Source organism: Merops nubicus, unplaced genomic scaffold, assembly GCF_000691845.1.
Source record: "Merops nubicus isolate BGI_N331 unplaced genomic scaffold, ASM69184v1 scaffold23646, whole genome shotgun sequence".
NCBI lineage: Eukaryota > Metazoa > Chordata > Aves > Coraciiformes > Meropidae > Merops > Merops nubicus.
The window spans coordinates 22,828-44,557 of record NW_008615931.1 but is presented as its reverse complement, the minus strand read 5'-3'; the positions used below and the strand labels follow the sequence as shown (position 1 = coordinate 44,557).

Below are 21,730 nucleotides of genomic sequence, written 5' to 3'. Positions count from 1 at the left end.
GCTCTGCGCGGCTGTGCCGGCGTGGCCCTGCGCATCGCCGGCAGCGCTCGTGTCGTGATTTTCTGAGCGTAAGGCACTTCTGGTACCGTCCCTGGTCTGTCTTTTTATCTATATATTTTAACTCTATCCCTACAAAGGAGCCAGCAATGCTGAAGGTACTTTAAGCTCTCGTCAGTCTAAGCTATCAGAAGCACTCATCTGATCCCTTTCAAAATTGAAACCAAATGTGTGGAAATACATGAGCTTTGAATTTAAGATAGATATTATTTTAGACTTCAGAAGTGAACCAATTAAGCATGCGTGCATTGAGACGACTTGACCTAACTTGTTTTCACATCGACTGTATGGACTTTGGTTGATGTCTATCATCTTGGAGGCAGTTTTTGTATTTTCACATCTGTAAATCAGCTCATGTTAATTATGCAGTTATTTCTGTAGCGTTAATCTCAGTAACACATTGTTCAGAGTCGAATTAAGTTTTTTCAAGTTCTGTATCTCAGATACCCATAAATGTGATGGAGTGGATTCTAACATAGCCTTCACACCAGTGTGTTTTTGAGATATGCTTTAGGCCCCAAGCTACATCTTGAGTTTACAACATGTGGCTGAATTATGGGGTAGAAGCTTTCAAAAAACAATTTGACAAGTTTAAAAGAACACTATCCAACTACACAAGAAAAACTAAATTTGCCTTTATGCCACAGACCTAGCAACATGTTTTAGACTAATCTATGCTACAATGAAAATATAATTTTGATCATGAGTATCTCTTCTGAGATCCCTTTTAAATTATTTGACTAGTATACACTGTTCAGCATGTTATTTTTTAGAAATTGCTACTTTGAAAGAAAAATCCATTCAAGATTTTATTTTTTTTTTTAAATATACATAGTCTTCAGAGATTTCTTGTATAGGATTTTTCCTCCATGAATTGCTATTCTTGTTAAAAGAATAGTAATATAAAAATCCACTTGTCTTCTAACTAGTCTTCGAAGCTCTTGCATTTGTAAACGGCCAGAAGTTGTTGCTGTCTTGCCAAGACTGGAAATGTAGAATGGCTGTATATTAAGCACACTAAAGGACAGAGCTGTGAGATTTGATGTTTAAAATTATTTAATTGAACAAAAATCCATAAATAAACTGTGCCATAGAGGTAACCATATAATAGGAATTGGAAATTATTTAATAGTACTAAAAGCAATATGTTAATAACTTCTGTTTCAGATATACAATGAAAAAGAACTACTTCAAGGAAAACTGGATCTCCTTAGCGATACCAACATGGTGGATTTTGCTATGGATGTGTACAAAAATCTTTATTCTGATGAAATTCCACATGGTAAGCTGCTCTTCAGAATAAAAACCTGTTCTGTAACCTTTCCATCTAAAATAACTAGGTAATGGTAATTTGCTGGAGCACTCAAAAACTAGAATACTGTTTAACCTTGGCCTTAATGAAAGGATGTGCAATAGTGAAACAAATAGAATCCTCTAATCCTAGGAAGTTTTGAGTTTGTTGCTCTGTCAGGAGTTCAATGTCTGAGTGATGTCTGAAGTACTTCAGTGCTGATTTGGTCATTTCAAGCACTTTAAAGGTATAGCCTAATAGAGTTGCACTTATTAGTCATCTGTCAGATTAGATGCTACTGCACAATGGTTTGAGGTCACTAAACTTTTTCTTTAAAGCATCCAGTGTATTAAGGCTAGATTTCCACTGTAAGCAGTTGCATTGATCTTTCTTTCTGTGGCTGATTTTTGGCCTTTGAGAAGATGCAGATGGTTTTGAAAATGTGTGTTTTCCTCACTTCTGTCGACATATAATTTGCTGTTTCCCTAGAAGGAGATCAATAATTTCATCATAATTAATATAAAATTTTATCCCTTGCTATCTTCTCTATCATTTTGGGAACATTCCTGTTTACTTCTTAAAACTCTAGCTTCCTAAGGAACATTTGGAGAGCAGAAAACTGGATACCTTTCTTTCTCTGCTTTCTGTCCTTCATGTCTTTCTAAGTGGGTTTGTTTGTGTTTTGTGGGTTTTTTTTGGTTTTTTTTTCCTAGTGCTGTTGCTTTTTTGAGATGTGTTTTTTTAATTGGTTTGGGGGTGTTTTTTCTTTCCTGTCCCTAATCTTTGATTATATGCTTTCTTCCTGTTTCTCCCATCTTTTCTCATTTTGTGGAGTACCTCACCTTTTTCTCAACTAGTGCAGCTATGGTCTGCCTTGCCTGCAGCTTAGGTGCCAGAGAGTCTGGTGATTTTGCATGGTCAGGTACAAGATCCAACTGTTCTTCTGCCTCTGAGTCTTATTGCTTCTCAGGCTCTTCAGGTGGCAGAGTTGGCTGTTAGCCTCTTTGGAAATACATGGGGAGAAGTGATAGACCCAGGGACATGTGAGTCACTATTGGCCAAACCTTTGATATGGTAGCATTGGATGTTACTGTTCATGGGTGCATATGCAGTGGTGCATGGGACTGGTAATGAATAATAGAGGTTTTCACTTGTGTAATGTAAGAAACAGTTGTAATGATAAGCTTCACCTTTAGGTTACTTACCAGTTCTACCAATTTCAAAAGTCAGACAATCTCAAGAGTCAAAGCTGAGTAGTTTTTCCTCTTTAGTTGCTCCAGCCTTCCTGAACTGTTGAAGAATATTACTATATCAGTAGTAAATAAATAGTAAAATAGTGAAGTCATAAACAGCAGGAGAAATAGGAACTCTGGCTCACTTTCCCAAAGTAACTAGTCTAGTGTTTTGTAATGTTCTGATTATAGCCACTTATTTAAGCAGGTTGTGAAGCTTATTATTTCATAAGGTCATGGCTGCAAGTAAGTTGAATGAATTTGATCACTGGGAATGCTCTGCCTTCATATAGTCCAACAGTTTCCAAACTTAATGTTTTTTTTAATACTTGTTTCTGTAAGATTTCACATCATCAGTTTGGCAGGATTTTTTTTGCATGATGACTGACTGTTTTTTCATCTGTGGCTTTTATTCAACAGTATGAAACGCAGCAGAGGTAATACTGTCACATGGAGGCAGTTGTTCAGGGTGTTTGTACAGTTAGCTATAAAAGTCTTAAATTACTCTGAGATTTCTGGTCTGTATCATCTTCATCCATCAACACATTGGAATTTATGTATAAGCAGATTTTTTGAATTTGTGGAATCACTGGTTTCATTAGAATTTTACACTTTTTAAGACCTCACTGTTCTAAGTCCTCAAAGCTAAGTTCACTTACACTGTTATATTTGGAAGTATCTCTGCAGAATTTGTAGTTGCTTTTGTCTTGTCTTCTATAAGATCAGCTTACAATTACATGGCCAGGACATGTCACAGGAAAACATTTTTGTACTCTTAGTAAGTCAAGTGAATGATTTTTCTTCCATCTGTTTCCCCTTGCTCTTATATAATCTCAAGATTCGTCTGCAGTTGGAGATAATGTCTCCTTATTGGAACGCTTCCTGTCAGGCAAGTCATTTTCAGGGTGAGGCTGGGTCACCGTTACGGTGTGATCCCCTTTGGACCTTCGTCACAAATACATGTGTTGTCAAATCACAGAAGAAATGTCTGATAGGTTCACTGTGGCATTGAGTGCCCTGGTGCATGGCTCACTTTCATGGCTCCCCACATATTGGTCTGTCCTGGGATTTGGTCTTGGTTTCTCTGATCTCGTATGTTTCTGGCTCATGTAGCAAATCTCGGGGTGCTGCTGTTTTTTCTTGTTTGTTTTTTAAGCATATAGTTTCTTCTGACTTGTATTTAAGTGTTCATTTTATTGCATGGGCAGTACTTGGTGAGGAGGCTTGGGTCTATGTGAAATAATCATCCTGAAGCTGTTGGTTCTATTTCATAACCATATTTTATGAAATAAGATTTTAAAAATGTATGAAAAATGTTTAATGTCCTAATTAAACATCCATAGTGTTTCAAATAAAGCAGCACAATATGCAAAATTATTAAATTACTCCAGTTAAGTATTCTGAAAATGTGTGTTCAGAACCTGGCCAGTTAGAGGAAGATTAATCTCATTCATGCCATAGCACTGTTTACTTTTTTCTAAACTTAGTTGGAATAGATGAACTTTAGCAGATTGTTTCTCCTTTAATGGGAGCCTGAAGATACCTTGTCTAATAGACTGCTCCAGCTATACCTGCTCTTTAGGGACCTGATTAGAAGCCCACACAGGAGGAAAGGAACCAGACAGTAGAAGCTTTTTAAGGTAATCAGTTGTTAGATTTCTCTGGTTTTGTGACTTGACTGAGAGAACAAGTGAGGTAGGAACTGGGGAGACATGTTCAAATGTTCTGTTGGCACCATGTAATTACAGGTTGGTTTCTGTAAAACCTTAAGGTATTACAATAATCTTTTTTGTTTGTGTGTTTAGCTTTGCGTGAGAAGAGAACAACTGTTGTTGCACAGCTGAAGCAGCTGCAGGCTGAAACTGAACCTATTGTCAAGATGTTTGAGGATCCAGAGACTACAAGACAGATGCAATCCACTAGGTAATGTCCAACAATTTCTCAGGATGGCTTGTTGGTGCTTTTTAGATGTTGATGGATAGGAATGCTCTCTGTGTAGTGACTGCAGAGAAAGACAGAATCATAGAATTCTTTAGGCTGGAAAAGACCTTTAATATTATCCAGTCCAGCTGTTAACCAAAAACTGCCAACTCCACCACTAAACTGTGTCCCAGAGTGCCACATCTAGATTTTTATTTCCAGCCAGTAATTAAGTAGTGTTTGTGATCAGGTAATTGAAATTGCTGGACACAGTTTTCTCTCTTTTCAGTGCTTTTACCTGCTGTGTGAGGCATCTGTTTTCTTAGTGTTTGTGAATCAGCTTGGGACAGGTGACAGTCACCATTCAGTGCAGTCCAGTCACAGCGGAGACTGGTTTGAGGGGGATTTGGAGGGTTGCCTTTGTGGTTTTGAGGAGGGGTGTTTGGGGAATTTTGAGGGGAAATATGTGCTGAAACAAATCAGACTTTCTTTTCTAGGAGACCATTTCTTGCTTTTCTATCTTCCAGAGAAAATTGAGTGCTGTCTTTTTTTTTTTTTCCTTTATTCTGAGAGGCCTGGTGGATAAGCATCCTTTTGGCCTCATAGGACACATTTTAGCAGTCCTGTGCTCCCCCCCCACCCCTGAACAGGCTAAAGTCTTGGTATAAGATAATGCTTATAGGGGTCCTTTTAAGGTGTGTCCAACTTCTTCTCACTTTGCTTATGGGAGTAATTAAAGTAGAATGAGGGTTTTCTTGTGGCTAAGCCTGAACTGGGCCCTGTAAGAGAGTTCAGCTGTAGTCATTGAGGAAGTAACCCTGCAACTTCAACAGAAGGGTGAGTCCATGCTCATTTAGTATAAATTATTGCTTGTCTTCCTGTAGGAAGCTTTGTTACTTCTGCTGTGTGTCTAACCAAGTTGGCAGAATTAATTTGGTCCCTTGTTCAACCTTACATGCTCCAAGATTTCAAACAGAGCATGCCACATCAGACAGCACCTGTGGTTCAACTTGAATTTGAAGGGGAAGCCCGTACTTGGATTTTTTTGTTGTTGGCAACTTTTATGCATCTACTGATACAAAAGACTGTAATGTTGCTTCTGGAATTTTCTTCAAAAACCAGTGAATATGCAAATTTTTTCTAGCCTGCAGAAATCTTGAAGAGCTGTACCTTTGCTTGGGAACAAATCTCCCTGAATAGAACACATCTCTGAGGGAAGAGGAACTCAATTCAAATTTACTTCTTGTTTAAGTGTAGCTTTTCATCCGTTTTTCCTTTCCATTCTTTGCCCCACTTCCTAACTTGCTGAGAAACCTAATCAACTTTTTTGGCCTATGTTTTTTCTGCTGTGCGCTGTTTTCAGGATTTGTTGTAGTCTGAATTAGATCAATGCAGAAATGGTAAGGAGCAACAGTCCCAATATGCATGTGAAACAAGTTGTCAGTAGAAGTCCTGAAATCTGTTAGCTTTCCAGCACTTCAGAAGAAGCTTCTTTTTTTTCTGATATCACCAGAATGTACTTAGGCTTCTGCCATAAAAAACATTGCTGGGATAAGTAAACTATCTTTTTATTTGATTTCAGCATGGGTGTTTGTCAGATAAGCAAATGTAACTCCTTTCCTTAATATAATTATGATTTGGTGATTACACAAAGGCAGGCAGCACACGATGGCTTTTGGAAGTATATCTGTGAAAGGCCCAATTGCCATGAGCTAACTGCATTGAAAGCATTAGCTGGGACTACCTTAATTTAAAATAAGACTTCCTGATGCTGTTCCAACTCTGCTCAAATCTAACTGAACTTCTGATCCATATATAGAGTTCTTGTCTAATTCTTACTTTCCCTTTAGCCAGTTACTATAATAATGTGGCCTACAAAAATAAAAGCCTTGTTGCAGTTCTAAGCACTGGCATTTTATGGGAGATTGGTTCTGTTGATCTTTGATTCACAGAAGTGAGTCAGTGGTACTTACTTCAAGTCAGAGTTCCCCTTTTTTTTCTGTGCAGCTGTTGGAGGACATTAGAATTGCAGAGGAATAGTTAGTATTCCTCATTCTTGAAGTATGTTCCACTGGAAAAAATCCATGAGATTGTCATTCTTGGTTTCTTTGGCAATGTGCCATTTCCCTGTAGATTCTTATACCCCAAGTTCTAACTAAATGAACTCACAGCTTTACAGTCAGTTGATTTCAGAGCAAATGGGGGAATATTCTCCTGCATACATTTTTACTGTCTTTGTCCCAAGAGGATTTTACAGCTTGATGCTCTCTTCTCTCTTCAATTAAATCTTGAATCCATGTTCTGTCAAATATGATAGTTCCATGAGTTGTCACAGTTGTCTTTACAAATTGAGTATGGATGTAAAGAAGAGATGAAGTTGAGGGCAGCTACAGGTATAGAAACATGTCCAGGGGTGCCAGGGACTGGAGAATAGAAATATTTTTTTATTGTAGAAAGGCAATCCATATCATCGAAGTGCCACTTTTTCTCTTTCATGCATGAACCAGAGTTCAGCTATGTGTATGAATTGAACTGCAGTTCTTCTTGCCAGAGGATTGCAGCAGAGTTTGGATGGAGTTCTTACTGCATTGAAAAGCTGGTGTGCTAAAATTTCACTCTAAGAGCTGATCAAGATCCATTGTAGGGACTAGATAAAAAGTTACACACCAAGTTAACTTGTTTAAAAATGAGTACCTGAAGTTCTGTGGTCATTACTGTGAGATTCATTGGTAGTAGACAAATTCATGCTTGCTTGCAGGAGGCTTGAACTTTGCTTTGATACAGATAATGCTGCTTGTCCACTATTAACCCTACTGAATAAAAAAACTTCAGAAATGTGGTCCTGTGCCCATCAGATATTTAGAACTCCCTAAGTATTATATTTATAGCTGCATTCTGCAGGCACTTGCTGCATTGATAGAGGTATTCTTGCTAACAACTGTGTCCCAGTGCTAACAGTGGGATAAACTTGTCTATTTTACTTGAGTCTTTGGCATTTTTTTCCTGTCTTCTGTTAAGTTCAAACTGCTTGGCTGGAGTAACTGCTGTGGAATTAGAACATGAGCGTGGGAAGAGCTCCAGGTCAGAATTCAGCTGTTGTGCTAAAAGCTTAGGGTGCCATCAAGTTTAAAACAACCTCCCACTTAACTCTAGTTACTGTTGCAGGTGCCATTCTCTATTGACAATTATAATAGTTTTAAGACTTTGAAACTTCTTCATGACACTTCAGGAGTAGTTGGCTTGCAATTTCTGCCTTTGATTTTGCACAACAAATGGAGGTATCTGACTTCAATTTATACTCTGTTTGGCTATTTTTAACAGCTAAAGGTTGTGTAGTATGTTGTGTGGTGGCAATCAGTTTGTTTTGTAAAACCATTGGGTTTTATCTTTTTATTATAGGGACGGTCGGATGCTGTTTGACTATTTAGCTGAGAAGCATGGTGTAAGTGTTTTAATTCTTACATCTGTCTCAATCTTGTTTTAAATATCTCCACCCAACCTCCCTCACAGCTAACAGCATTGAGCAATTAGAGACTTGTGTTTTGGCCTTTTTCATGTCATTGTAGCTAATAGGCAGAATTCCTCATGCTAATGTATTTTATTTCAATGTCTCTTTATAAGAACAAAAATAAAGCTGGAACTTAGTGTTAGGTGCATGCTTGTAATTAAGATGTGCTTTACTTTGTAATACAGAATTTCACCTTTTTCAGTATGGATCTAATCTTTAATTCAGTGGCATAGTCATATAATGTCTTCCAAAGAACCTGAAGACTTCAGAGGTTACTTGACTGTTAAAGCTGGCTTGTTAAGAGCATGTTTCTTTTTCCCTGGTCAAGAAAAGTTTTTTTGTTCCTTTTCAGTTTAGGCAGGAGTACCTAGATACTCTCTACAGGTATGCAAAATTCCAGTATGAATGTGGTAATTACTCAGGAGCTGCAGAATATCTCTACTTCTTTAGGGTCCTGGTAAGTTTTGAGCGTTTCTTGGTTTGAGGTTTTATGTTGTGATTTGTTTGGGTTTTTTCATTGAAATAATTAGTTAAGTAAGTGGTATATGTTAATTCTTAAAATATAATACTCTGGAGCTTTTGTCAGACAGTTACTGTGCACCAAAGAAAAGTTGGAAGTAATTGTTAATAATAGACGCTGACTGTTGTCTGGCTATTTCTGTTATTTTCATGCTAATTCAGAACTGTCCTTTAAATTTGTAGGTCTTGTGGTATCATTTAGTTGCATTATACTGCTTCTTTCCCCACTGTAAATTTATCTTAGAAAAAACTTTAAAAAAAAAAAAAATGCACACTTGGGTTTGTGCACAGATGGAATCAGCAGTAGTGAGAAGCTCACAGGTGGATTAAACATAATTGGTGGTAATTGTGAACTGTCAGTTTCTTATCTGAACTCTCATCTGTCTTGAGTTTTGTGATGGATTTAAGAGTGTAGGTAATCTGCCTAGAAAATGTAAATGGCTCAAATGAGAACTGTAAAACTAGATCCACTGTTTCTGAAGCAACTCTTGATGTTGTCACTGACATCATTTGTTCATGGCAGGAGTAAATTATGAGAATGAAGATTTAGTATCAGTAAGAATCTCAACACAGTAAATTCATTGTTGATCAGCAAATGTGCCATTTTACTAACAAATGGAAATTTTAAGCTAACTGCTTGAAAATCCAGATACTATAGCTAGTACAGCTGCAGTATCTAAAGGCACTTGCTGTGAGTAGCTAACGGTAATTATGTGATCTGGAACCAGCATGGTGCAGGTGAACCTCCTCAACTAAAAGTATCTGCTCAATTAGCACTTTGGTTGCCTGGAAGATAACTCCTGGGTGTCTCAAGGATGTGTGGAGTGGTGGCTGAAGATATGGAGTGGTTCATATGTTTAGGATTGTTTGCTGTTTAATTTGTAGTCTCATCTAAAAATATTATTCTTCTGAAATAGAACTAGAGTAAATTACCATTAATCACAGGAATTACTGTTATTAAAAAAGCAATAGTGGTAAACCAGCTATTTATTTTTTCTTTCTAAACGTAAATGGCAGCATGGAGCTTCAGTTTTCTTTGACAACATTTTCTGGTTTCTACTTCAAAAGCTTTACTGCTGTTTTTCTGTACCTCAGTGGCTTTTTCATAGTACTTCATTTGGAAAGATAGAACCGGGCAAATTTTATGTCTTGTGAATTAAAAATACTGCCATAAAAATATTTATTTAAAGTAAATAAAAATTAAAAAAAAAAAAAACAAACAACCAAAAACCCATAGAGTATGACTTTGTTGCTGTTGTTGAAAATAGGTTCCAGCGACAGACAGAAATGCTTTGAGTTCTCTGTGGGGAAAACTGGCATCTGAAATTCTGATGCAGAATTGGGATGCAGCCATGGAAGATCTCACAAGACTAAAAGAGACTATAGATAATAATGTAAGTAAGATCTTGGTCATACTAGCAAGGTGGGAGGTTAGAAGTGTTTGTATTCAAGTTTTATTAAGAATCACTTGCTGAACTGTTGAGTAGTTTACCACCTTTTCACTAGATGCTTTTTAATAGTGGGTGAGTCAAAGGGTGCTTGTAAAGAAACAGTGAAGCTTCCTTTTTCAAATTGCTTGCTTCCCTGTTGCTGCATTTGAAAATGTAGCTGAGAACTTTTAAGGTATTTCCCAACAAGAAAAAAAGTTAATCTTAAGGATGAGTTTGAGGCCAAGGTATCATGTGAAATTGTTTGCTGCTTAAATTTCAGGTAATTGTCCTATTTATTTTCTGTAAAGAAGAAAATGCATGTAGCTAAACTATACTCTTCACACATGAAAATAACACTTGTGACAAAAAAAAAATGCAAGATAGCTTGGTTTTGGAAATAGTTTTCAGCCAATTCAGCTTCCTCACCAGCTCCTGAGTTCAGATGAGCACCAGGAATGTGAAGGGGAAGAGTGGGGCTGCAGGACTAATTTGGAGCAACTGATGTGATTCAGGACCTCTGAGTCTTCCTTTGTGCTTGTGGGGCTTTAGTGGCTGTGTCTGAAATGTGAGTTTCTCTCTTGAACTAGAATCTTGGGGAGGTGTTTGGTGTTTTGGTTTGGTACCTCCCCCTCCCCACTTAGAATCACTCTTTTATCTATGTGGCAGATAACTAACGTTAACAGACTTTGTTCTCTGATTTTTCTCATTTTTAGGAACCTATATGGTTGTAATAGATTATTAAATTTGACTTATTCATTAGACTCCAAATTTTTTTTAAGATAGACTTGTAGTAGCTAGTTGTCATGTAGCTCTTTGATTATTGCTTGCTATGTCAAATAGATTGCAAAGCAATGTGTTGAGAATCAGCTAAAGTGCTCCTGGAATTTGGAGCTAATATAGATACTTAATGCACAAATACGGATCCAGCTCTAGCAGCTGGATGGAGTGAAGATAGCTACATTCTTACTTCTTGCTTGAAAGTGGTTCTGGTGTTTCCTCATCTTCAGTGGCAAAAAACCGCCTGTGAGGGTTTAGAAAGGGGGAAAAAATTGAAAAGCTAGAGAAACCAAGTACTCCCTCAGATCACATTTGAGGAGGGAATAGCAAACAAAATCAATACTAAAAATGGAAGCACTAACTTGGTATGGTGGTCTTTGGAGAACTAAAGTCTATGCCTTTGTAACAGAATATAAATTTTGGTAAGCAATTTGGAATATAATATTGGAAAACTTATATTGGTTACAACTTTAATCAGATTTATCTTTAATAAATGACTGATTAAAAAGCTAGAGTTCAAACTTGGCCTGAGAGTGATAACAGCTAAGAGGAGTCAGTGGAGAATGACAAGTTTTTGAACAGTTGCAGGGTTCTGTGCATTATTCTTCTTGGGGCCTTTCTGTGTTTTATCTGACTTAAACCAATGTTACGTTTCCTTTTAGTCTGTCAGCTCTCCGCTGCAGTCTCTTCAGCAAAGAACATGGCTCATCCACTGGTCTTTGTTTGTGTTTTTCAATCATCCTAAAGGGAGAGACAATATTATTGACCTTTTCCTCTACCAGCCACAGTAAGTTGCATTGTGCCATGTTGGATTCTTTAAATCAAAGTGAAAGCAGATGATGAATATGCAAGATTGTTGAACTTTTTTTTCAGCCAAGAACCTGATGCTGTTTCAGAAGTTATACTGATATTAACACTTAAAATATTTTTTCCAAGCCTTTTTTAAAAATTTTTGTATAATCTGCTTTTCATGGTTATACTTCCCCTTCAAGGAGAAGTGATAGTGAAGTAGGAAGACCTGTCTCTGTTTTCTGGTGCTTTAGAAGGGACAAAATAACTGATTTTGCTAGATGATCAACTCTTACCACATCTTGTAGGTCTGTAGGAGAGGTTACTGTCCTTCTTAGACTTTATAAAACCTGTTTAAGAAGGGTTCTTGAGGAAAAATCAGAGCATAAAACTGAAAATTGAAACACTAGCCATTTTTGAGAGAATTGACTGTGTAGATCTAGGAGTCTAGAACAGCACAGCACTGGGAAATGAGTTAAGTGTTGCTCTCCTTTTAGAGATCTGGTTGGAGGTTACATATTAGAATGTGATTACATATTAGAATAAAAATATTACTGAAGAAAAGCAGTTAAATTTTTTGCATGACTGTCCCAGTAGAACGCAAATTTGTAGTGGGCTGTTTTTGCCTCCGTTTTGTTTTGTAGTGTATTTGTTTGTGGTTTTGATCCGAATTTATCCTTGCCACTTGTAAATACAGGCTAATTTATTGGAGATTTGAGCAGGGAAGTTGGGGGCTTGGATGACAATAGAAAAGGTTTATCATTAATACTGTTTTGACACAAAAATGCATTATCTGAGGTGTTTGGGTTTTTTCTTTCTAGGTATCTCAATGCAATTCAGACCATGTGCCCACATATCCTCAGGTATCTGACTACTGCAGTCATAACAAATAAGGATGTTCGAAAACGTAGACAAGTGCTGAAAGATCTTGTCAAAGTTATTCAGCAAGTAAGGACTGAACCATCTGTTAACTTTTCTCCTCTTTTTTACTGAGACATAGTAATAACTTTCTACTAATGGCACACTTACATATTTTGGTGCTCACTTTCTCTCATTGAACTGATTTTTCACTGAAGCAAAGTACATGTCAATTAGTGGGAAGACAAATTCTTTTCCTGCTTTCATGTCAACAAGCAATGAGTTAAACAGAATACACACTCAATTTTGCTTTTCTTTGTGTGATTAAATGCAGAAAATTAAATGAGATATGTGAAATGGCTTTTGGATCTGATTATTCTTTTTCAGCCATCGCTTCAAGGAATTGTGTGCATAAGGGATCTTGTTTGCATTTCAAAACCACTGAACTGTGTGCTTTTTCTTGAAAACACTTGCTGTCACAGTTATGAGGATGCAGACATGGACAAGACCAATAAAAGAATTGTGCTTAATAGCAGTTCGGGGTATATGGCAAAGCTTTTGATCTGAAATCAGTATGCAACTTGTATACAAGCCATCATGCTTCAAACACTTTTAATGATAATAACACATATTGTGAATAATAAACTGTTAAACGTGTGACAGTGCAGTTACTACAGGCCAGAGATCTGTTCTGTCCACTTCAAGCACTGATGTAATTGCCTGTACAGAGCACAAACAATGCAAAGATAGAAGTTTAAGCCTATCTTGATCTGGTTTGAAGCATCAGTGCTCATAAAAGTAGCATTAGAAGCCACAAACTAGTGTAAGTTTTAAGGCTTACCCTGATCTTAGCATTGGTACATTTTACAACTTTTTCCTTTTGTTTTATCTTGTACAATTGGTATGAATAAAAAGGATAACAAGGGCGTTCCTTTGAAAATACCAACTCTGGCTTTGGTTTTGAAATGTAAGATTTATTTCATAGTAATATTGTACTTTGGTTCATTATAATTAAATCATGAAGTGATAGAGATTCCAGAGATTTGGAAGCAGTTCAGACATAACTGGCAACTTTTTTTACGTAAGAAAAACAAAGCACTGAATTACATTTTGAAAGCAATTTAAATTTAAAAGGTGATTTAAGACTTAACAAAATGAATCATAATGCTGAAGCAGATAGTGACGGATACTGAGTTGTCTTAAAATGTGCATTAGAGATGTCTTATGTCTTAATTTAGACAGATGTAGAGATCTAGTATTGTTCCTGCCTTGTAGTTAAATATCAAAATAAATACAAACATTTTGTGTATAGAAAGTAGTGCTAATTGTGTTAGTGGTGTTGTCAATATAAATTGAATGATTGCTCAGTATGAAGGATTTGGTGTTGGACTAGTTCTTGAAATCAGCATTTAGGAACAATATGTTCTATAGTATTTAGGGAAATCTGGAGGTTTGATAAGGAACCAGCTCTAGCCGCTGGCATTTTTCTAACCCAAAGATTACAGCACTAATTGCTGAAGATGAAACTGCACCAAGATGATGTATTGACTTGTTTCCAGTATTAAATTTTGTTGGAAGAATTTAAGTGGTACTGGAGTGATCTTGTGGCCTTGATTTCTAATTGTTCCTAACTTTTTGGCAGGAGTCCTACACATACAGGGACCCTATCACAGAATTTGTGGAATGCTTGTATGTTAACTTTGATTTTGATGGCGCACAGAAGAAGCTGAGAGAGTGTGAAACAGTAAGTTTTATAGCATTTATAAGACTTTTTTTCTTCAAGTAAAGATATCTCAAATTCTGTGGCCAGCTAATTTGCCACTGTTGTATGATGAAGTTTAATTCATGTGTGTGGAGGGTTTTGGGTTATGGTGGTTGTGCTTTTGTGAGGTGTTGTGCTTTTGGGTTTTTTTTTTTTCACAACTAGTTTCAAAACACTTAAACAAGACTTACCAGTAAGGATATAGCTTTAAAATTATGTTTAAGGAGTTCTAGAACAGGAAGTGTATAGGTGTTCAGGCATTTGGCTGAGCTTCAGCTTTTCTATTAGTGTTTGAAAAGCGCTTGAGGAAAAGCTTAGATTTCCTTCTGTTGTGAAAGGCACTGCATCCCTGAACGGTGATGGTGAAAAGCAATGTGAAATAACATTAGGAGACTCAAATGTGTGTTCTTGGGAAAAATCTTCATCTACTACAAATGGCTGAAGCTACCTAACACTTGGGTTGATGAGTATAAAAGTTAGTATTTCTAATAGCTGAATACTAGTACTAATTAGAGGTTTTGGTTTGGCTTTGCTGTTCATTAGTACTAATCACCTAACTGGATAAATGATAAAGCTTAGAAGCATCTGCACAGGGTTGGTGGTCCTGTAGCCTGAGCTTTATAGGCACACTTGCACTGCTAAGTAAGCTGGCTTGCATAGTGAGGAAAACACTAGATTAAATTGAGGAGTGAGAGAAGAATCCTACAATGAAGGGAGGTGAAATTTCTCATGTTGGAGGGATATTCCATAGAATTGTAACAGCAGTAGACCTTGTTCTCTTCTTGAGTCAGACCTCAGTGATCATGTTAGCATGTGATTTTAATTTAGCAAGCTGCAAAAGAAAGGAAATTTCTACTGAATCTGTAGCTTCTTCTCCACATTTTGGAATGTACCACAAAATATTTTCACTCATCTGGCTTACTGACAGTCTCTACCAGTAAATTATCACTGCCATGTTTGTTCTCAGTGTTCCCTTCCTCCTTACCCTTGCAGGTGCTAGTGAATGACTTCTTCTTGGTGGCATGTCTTGAGGACTTCATTGAGAATGCCCGTCTCTTCATATTTGAGACTTTTTGTCGCATCCATCAATGTATCAGCATTGGGTAAGATAACTTCTTAATACAGCAGTGCAGAAATAGCAGCCATGGATAAAAGTTTAACAAAGTGTCGACTTCAGTAGCAAAATAGTCACTCATCAGATGAAAAGCATTCATGAAAATTTAATTGGATACTTTTCTTTCTAGTTTTATAGCTCTAATGTGATATATGTAAATTGCAACAATTGTATTTTAAAGTTGAATTCTTGTGGTTAACTTTAAAACAAGCTCTCTCTACCACTCCCAGCCACCCAAACAGTGCTTTCAAGCTAAAACTTTCTCATAGTGTCAAGTTAAATCTGTACTAGATTTAATGGGAACGTTCATACCCAGTGTCTCTTAAGTCCAGATGTCTTAATTTGGAGTTGCAATATCACCTCTCTATCAAAATATATACTACAACTACAGCAGTTACTGAACTTACATTCTGTATAGATGTGTCTAGTGGGTATCTTCTTTCTACATGTACAACAGTGGTTCTTTATTATAAAATTATTTTCAATAAAAAATAGATCTTACTCCCTGTAGCACAATGAGTGATCCAACTGTAAGAAAATTGTGTTCTTACTAGCAAGGATTTCATATCATTTACAGAAACTAATTTTGTAAAAGCAGACTTGTCAAATAAATCGGCTCCAGTGTCTACTGTAGAAAACAAGCAGGAAGGTTTTATGCATTAGTTCTGCAAGCTTATTGAAAGGATTGCTTTTTTTTCCAGTCAGGTGTGGTGTATTTTAAGAAGTCTTCATAGGAAACTGAACTAGATGCTGTGAAGAAAACTTTCATACTTATATTCATTTTTATAAGGAGGCTAATATTTTATCTAAAATGATTTTGGGCAGAGTACTACACGTTTAAGGATAAAGGGTTTTGAATAAGTATTGGGAAGAAGGAAAATGAGGTTCTGGGGATATAAAACATCATAGCGTCTTGCTGTTTTCTGTAAGTGATTTTTGGTACTGTGAATACTGCATGTATTCAGTCACAAGTTTTCAATGAAACTAGAAGTTTCAGCTTTTTAAGCTAAAGACTAAATGTCTTTCCAAGAAGTTGGCTTCTCTGGCTCCAATCAATAAGCAGTCTGGAGGTATATCTCAAGTGTGCATCAAGTATCAGTCAAAAGATACTGCTAAACTGTTGATGACATATCAGTGATTACAGCAAAAACAGTAAGCTTTATTTAACAAATCCAGTTCTATGGTAGGTGGTTGTCATTCATTGTTTGTTACTTATTTGAGAGTTCATATGTTTTTTGTGCCATGTGTGATATTTCAGCTTGAGGTATGATAGAAAGTATTGTAGTTGGCTCTCCTTGTTGTGTAAGTGGTTCCTAACTATAGGTAGCAGTGCCTTTGAGCATTATGGTGTGTTCTGAAGCAAGTGATAAACTTGGAACTGAGACACAGGTCAAACAGACATGGATACTGGTGCCACGTATCACTTCAGGTAATTGTATGTGGAATCAGTCATCAGTAATGAGATTCTTTTCAGTAGGTCATCCTGTTTTAAATGGTGGACATAAGCCTTAACTTCTGTGAGCTGTGACAATCATGAGATTTGAGCTTGTTAAGTGGAATATGTATTTTTTTTTTTGTGCATTTCAGACTTGGTTTCGAGGAAATTATCCAGCTGCATTGCTTTTAATTAAATGTTTGACTGAGGCATAGTGCTTACATTTCTTTGTCCACAAGTGATCTCCATTGCTATTCTTGGAGCTGAAAACTAGTTGGTTATGCCACAGTGCTTGATAAGTACAGTTTTAACTATTCAGAGCAAATTTGAAAACAATTAGTGGGAAATCTGCTATTCCTTATGTTAAATGGAAAATAGATGGCTTATTTAATGTCTTTAACTACTTAAATCTGTCAGAGCTGATATTGTCCAAAGGACATGGTTGCTTTATCAGTTGTAATGTAAAATTTTCACATCTCAAATCATCCTGCAATTAGTTGACTGCTTGAAATATGTTTAATGGGGAGTAATAGACAAATTGAGAATGCTTTGGTTAGCTTGATATGCCAGTATTTAACTGAAGAATTGAATATGCTTCTTTCTTGTCTATGCATTTTTTTTCTGGGTGTAGTACCAGGTAGACTTAAATATAAAGATGTGTGGCATTCAATAAAATTGCCTTTTAAGTTTTCGCCTAAAAAGCTTTCTTCACTTAATACTTGCCCTAGCATGACCCAAATAAGTGCATTTCCTTATAAAGCACAAGGACAGAAATAATCTGTTCTTCATTATAATTCACTAATTTTTCTTGGATTATAATGGAGGCCTTTATAAACAATGGAAATCTGAAATACAACTTTCTTGCTTCAGTTCTTTAGTATGAATGGTGTTAATATGTATTTGTAAATTGAGTGTGTCACTGTTACTTGAACTGTTAGACTTGTATGGGGACTAAGCTGTAGTTTACAGCCCCTGAGTATTAGATTACACTCCTACTGCACTGTTAAAATAGTTGTTTATGTAGTTATAATCAGGGTGGTTCTTCAGTGTATTTGCTCTGGAAGGATGGTGAATGCTTCTTTTTGGCCACGAGTTGCTTTGCCAGGCAGGTACATTCTCCATGTCAGTGCATGCAGGTGCTTTGGGTGGTGCTGGCTCTTTTGGTGCAGCCTGCAGGGAGACCCTGAGGCAGAAGCCCGTTGCCACAAGGGCTGCAAGAAGGTCATTTTTTTGTGTCAAGGTGTGCTAAAGCTTTAGGATTTTTAATATGGATATCTTTATTTCCCTAAAAGATAGTTGTTACTTTAAATTTCTTATTTTATGTTAAAATTTTAAATTCACACAAATCTCAGAGCTAGAAGTTGAGGTAAAATAGATAAAAAAACCCTTTTACCCTCTCATTTTGATTCTAAGATTTGTAAGTTTTTCAAATGCACGTGACAGAAGTCCCCTGTATAGAGGTCTGCTGTTTCTGCCATGTTGCTGCATATATGCTGTATGGTCATTCATATTATAATGTCCTAATTTAAAAAAGACCACCTCTGAGAAATGGGGACATAATAGGAAATAATTTCATCTCCTAGGTAATATAAAGCATTTCATAGTTCTGCTGTGGGATGACTTGAGATGTCTCTGCCCTCTTCCCCTCCAAGCACACAGGGAGTGGGTTAAGCAAAGCCCCTGGGAAGGGACCTCTGGAAGTTGCCTGTTTCAGTCCTGTGCACCCACTTAACACTGAGCAGCACCCACTGCAGCATTCTGTTGTGCTACTTAAGCTTTAGTTGATTCCTGATTATCTCTGAGGATAGATGTTCTATGCTTTAATCCCAAAGGTAGGTTGCTTAATCCCCAATGTTTGTGGCAGTAGTCATGCTGGGCATCATCTGGAGGAGGAGTTAGTTTATCTGAATCCTACTGATCCTTCTAAATAAGAAATGCAAGAATTCCCTAGGAGATAACCCCAGCCCATGTTCTTTCAGTTGAAAAATTTCTTTAGTCTCAAGTTAGGTGCGTAATGTCAATGATTCAGAGATAGTAAAGCAGTTTGTAGCTTCTTCATTGAGATGTCTTACTCTGCCTAGAAGACTGATAATTCCACCAAATCCTATGTTCCTGATGTCTTCTATTCTCTTGTCTTCCCTTAACGCTCTACAGTTGTGACTTCAACCACAGATTAACAGTTCTAGTGGAATAGCAGCAACTCTGGTTGCAATTTACTTCCCCTTGCTTTGCCAAACTCTAGATACTTTGTTGCCTGTTTGCTGTGTCCTTTCACTGCAATAAGTTTACTGTAAGTCCAGTATTTTGAGTTACTTGGGGTTTTTTTTTTCTGTTCATATCAATGTTCACCTGTGACAAAACGTGGAATTAACTTTTGTAGTTGGAAGAAGGGTGAGATCAAGAGCACATAAATGAGAAGGCTGGTTAATGAAGACTACCTCATCTACCTAGCTAGACCATCATTTATAAAGTACTTGTTTGACATGAGTAAGTGGGAAATCACTTTCAGGTGGAGAAAGATGTTTAAGCAGGATTCTGTAAAATGGTGGGAAACTGACCTCTTGTGCAGCTTGGCATAGCCAGCTGCTTTTTAGGTCATGTCTGTAGCCCTTACCTCATGTTTGTTACCTTAGTTTGAAAGCTGATGGAAGAGTGAGTGTTACAAATGTCCTGCCTGTGAGCCAAACGCCAGCAGGAAGCTGGAGGAGCTGGCTGGGAAGCTGCAGGAAATGCCATCAGAAGGAACTACTCCTGGGCAAGAGTTTATTTTACTATGTATTTTCATTTCTCTGTCCCCCCCCCCATGCCTACTTGAAGTTGCAAGAAGTTTGAGCATAGTGTTTTTCACATCTTCTACGCCAAATTTTGTCTCATGGCTCTTGTTCCTTAAACTTCAGAGCGAAGCTTATTGCTCCATGAGCTACTGAGAGACACTTTCCTCCACTAATTAGCCTAAACATTTGTGACTGATGGCTGGATTTAAATAGGAAAAAAAGCAATTCAGTTGTTCTCTTTAATGATGGTTGATGTTTTATGTTCTGGTGAGATTGCTTAATTTACAGTTTTTTAAATCTTATTTTGCAGTATGCTGGCAGATAAACTAAACATGACTCCTGAAGAAGCTGAAAGGTGGATTGTCAATCTAATCCGAAATGCACGATTAGATGCTAAACTGGATTCAAAGCTGGTAAGGCCAGATGGATGGATCCAAATGAATTAGCTAAATTGTTCATTAAAATTTTTACATTGTTCAGGGACAATGAATTCTAATTTCTGCTGGCTTTTTTACTTTGCTCATGAAGCGTAGTGAACTTAATTTAATCTTTTTTGATCCTGTGTGTAAGATGACTTATGAAAGCTCTGAAAGGAGCGCATTAAATTTAAGGCATATGCATTCTGAGAGGTTGTTGAATTTGCTCTTTCTTATGTTTTAGGGCCATGTAGTCATGGGCAACAATGCAGTCTCACCTTATCAGCAAGTGATTGAAAAGACCAAAAGCCTCTCTTTTCGTAGCCAAATGTTGGCTATGAACATTGAGAAGAAATTGAATCAGAGTGGTAGATCTGAGGTTGGTATAAGTGGTATTTTTCTGAATTCCTGCTGTCTTTATTGTGAAATGTATTTAAGTACAGTTCTTAGCTTCTTCTTCATCAGATGTGCCTATTTCTACTTCTGGCACTACATATTAAATGGAAAAAAAGCTTATTTTCTTACAGTGAGCATTAGATAGTGATCTTTATTTCTTTCTTGCCTCTCTTCTCATTGCTAGGTAGTTCTTTTTCACTGTTGTGTAACTAGATGTGTTTGTCTGATTCTCTGCTTCCTTTAAAGGTTTTCCTTCACTGCCTGAAAAGGGCTGGTTTTGAAGGGTGACATTTATAACGGTAGTTATATTACTCTTGTTTCAAGTTGGTTGTTCTTAAAAAGTATCTGTAGTTGTGTGTATATAGTATGGAGAGAAGAATGATTGGTACTTAAGACTGGATCATGAAGGAGGAGTTGTGCAAAACCCTAACTGTTAAACCCATTCTGTGAAATCCTAGAGAATACAATCAAGTCAACCAGAGGTTTAAGCAAAACCAGTGAAAATAAGGAAGCTGGCAAGGCCATCTGGTTTTCCCCCTGTCCACTTTAAAATGCAGGAAGCTTTGTGATGGAGAACAGCAGTGTAAGATAGATGAATTTGAGGTCGGCTAAGACCCAACCATACATATGTAGAACCAAAAACCTCCAAACCACACATTAAAAGAACTTAGAAAATATTACAAGTTTTACTGGGCTTCCTTGCTGCTTGACTGAAATATTTGATGGAAGTTGGATGATCAGTGGTGGATTAGCTTATTCCATTAAAGGGAAGTCATGTGAAACTTAACATGATATTATTTTCTTAAAATATAACTGCCAAATTATTTTTATATTTTTTTTGGCATCTTCAAGAAATTTTTCCCTTTTTGAAACTACTAGCTTGGGAGACTTAGGCTGTACAACTTAATTGCAACATGTATTTCTGCTGTATCAACACTTGCCTTAAACTTATAGGATATTCTTCACTAATGAACAATATTGCCACTTATTAGCCATGTATCAGTTTCATAATGTCTCATGAATTTCAGTAACCAACAGATAATATAGTAATTTCTTCTCTACTGATCCTTATTTGTTTATTCTTCAGGCACCTAACTGGGCTACTCAAGACTCTGGCTTCTACTGAAATACTTCTGCAGAGCGTGGAAAAAACAGTTTTCATTTGACTAAAAAGCACATAAATATGTAACTTTTGAGAAGATTCTGTTCCACCTAACATTATTTGAATAAAATTGGCTAATTTTAACAGTCTGTGCATCTGTATAACTTAAATACTTATGCATTTTAACATAGCAATGTTTTGAAACAATTTGGATCACAGTTTGCAGATTTTTAAAATGTTACTTCTGTTAGATTTGTACAATGCTATTGCTGTCTGAATTTGGAAGCAGGGGATTATTGTTACCTCATTTATTGCAAACATCACACAAACAACTAAAAGTGGATGGTACA

General features: G+C 36.8%; 1 protein-coding gene across 2 annotated transcripts; it reads left to right on the top strand.

The window, feature by feature from the left end:
- The first annotated feature begins 1,218 nt into the window (after positions 1–1,218).
- Positions 1,219–21,529, top strand: EIF3E (eukaryotic translation initiation factor 3, subunit E). Of its 2 annotated transcripts, XM_008942702.1 has the most exons (13): positions 1,221–1,339; positions 3,419–3,469; positions 4,386–4,503; positions 7,900–7,942; positions 8,361–8,465; positions 9,796–9,921; positions 11,397–11,521; positions 12,345–12,471; positions 14,024–14,125; positions 15,137–15,246; positions 19,777–19,879; positions 20,127–20,261; positions 21,366–21,529. In XM_008942702.1, exons 1-13 carry the CDS (start codon positions 1,282–1,284, stop codon positions 21,402–21,404), a joined length of 1,242 nt encoding a protein of 413 aa, XP_008940950.1. In that variant the 5' UTR covers positions 1,221–1,281; the 3' UTR covers positions 21,405–21,529. The 2 variants fall into 2 exon arrangements, with proteins under 2 accessions (XP_008940951.1, XP_008940950.1); XM_008942703.1 differs by lacking the exon at positions 3,419–3,469 and having other exon boundaries at positions 1,219–1,339.
- The last annotated feature ends 201 nt before the right edge of the window (positions 21,530–21,730 follow it).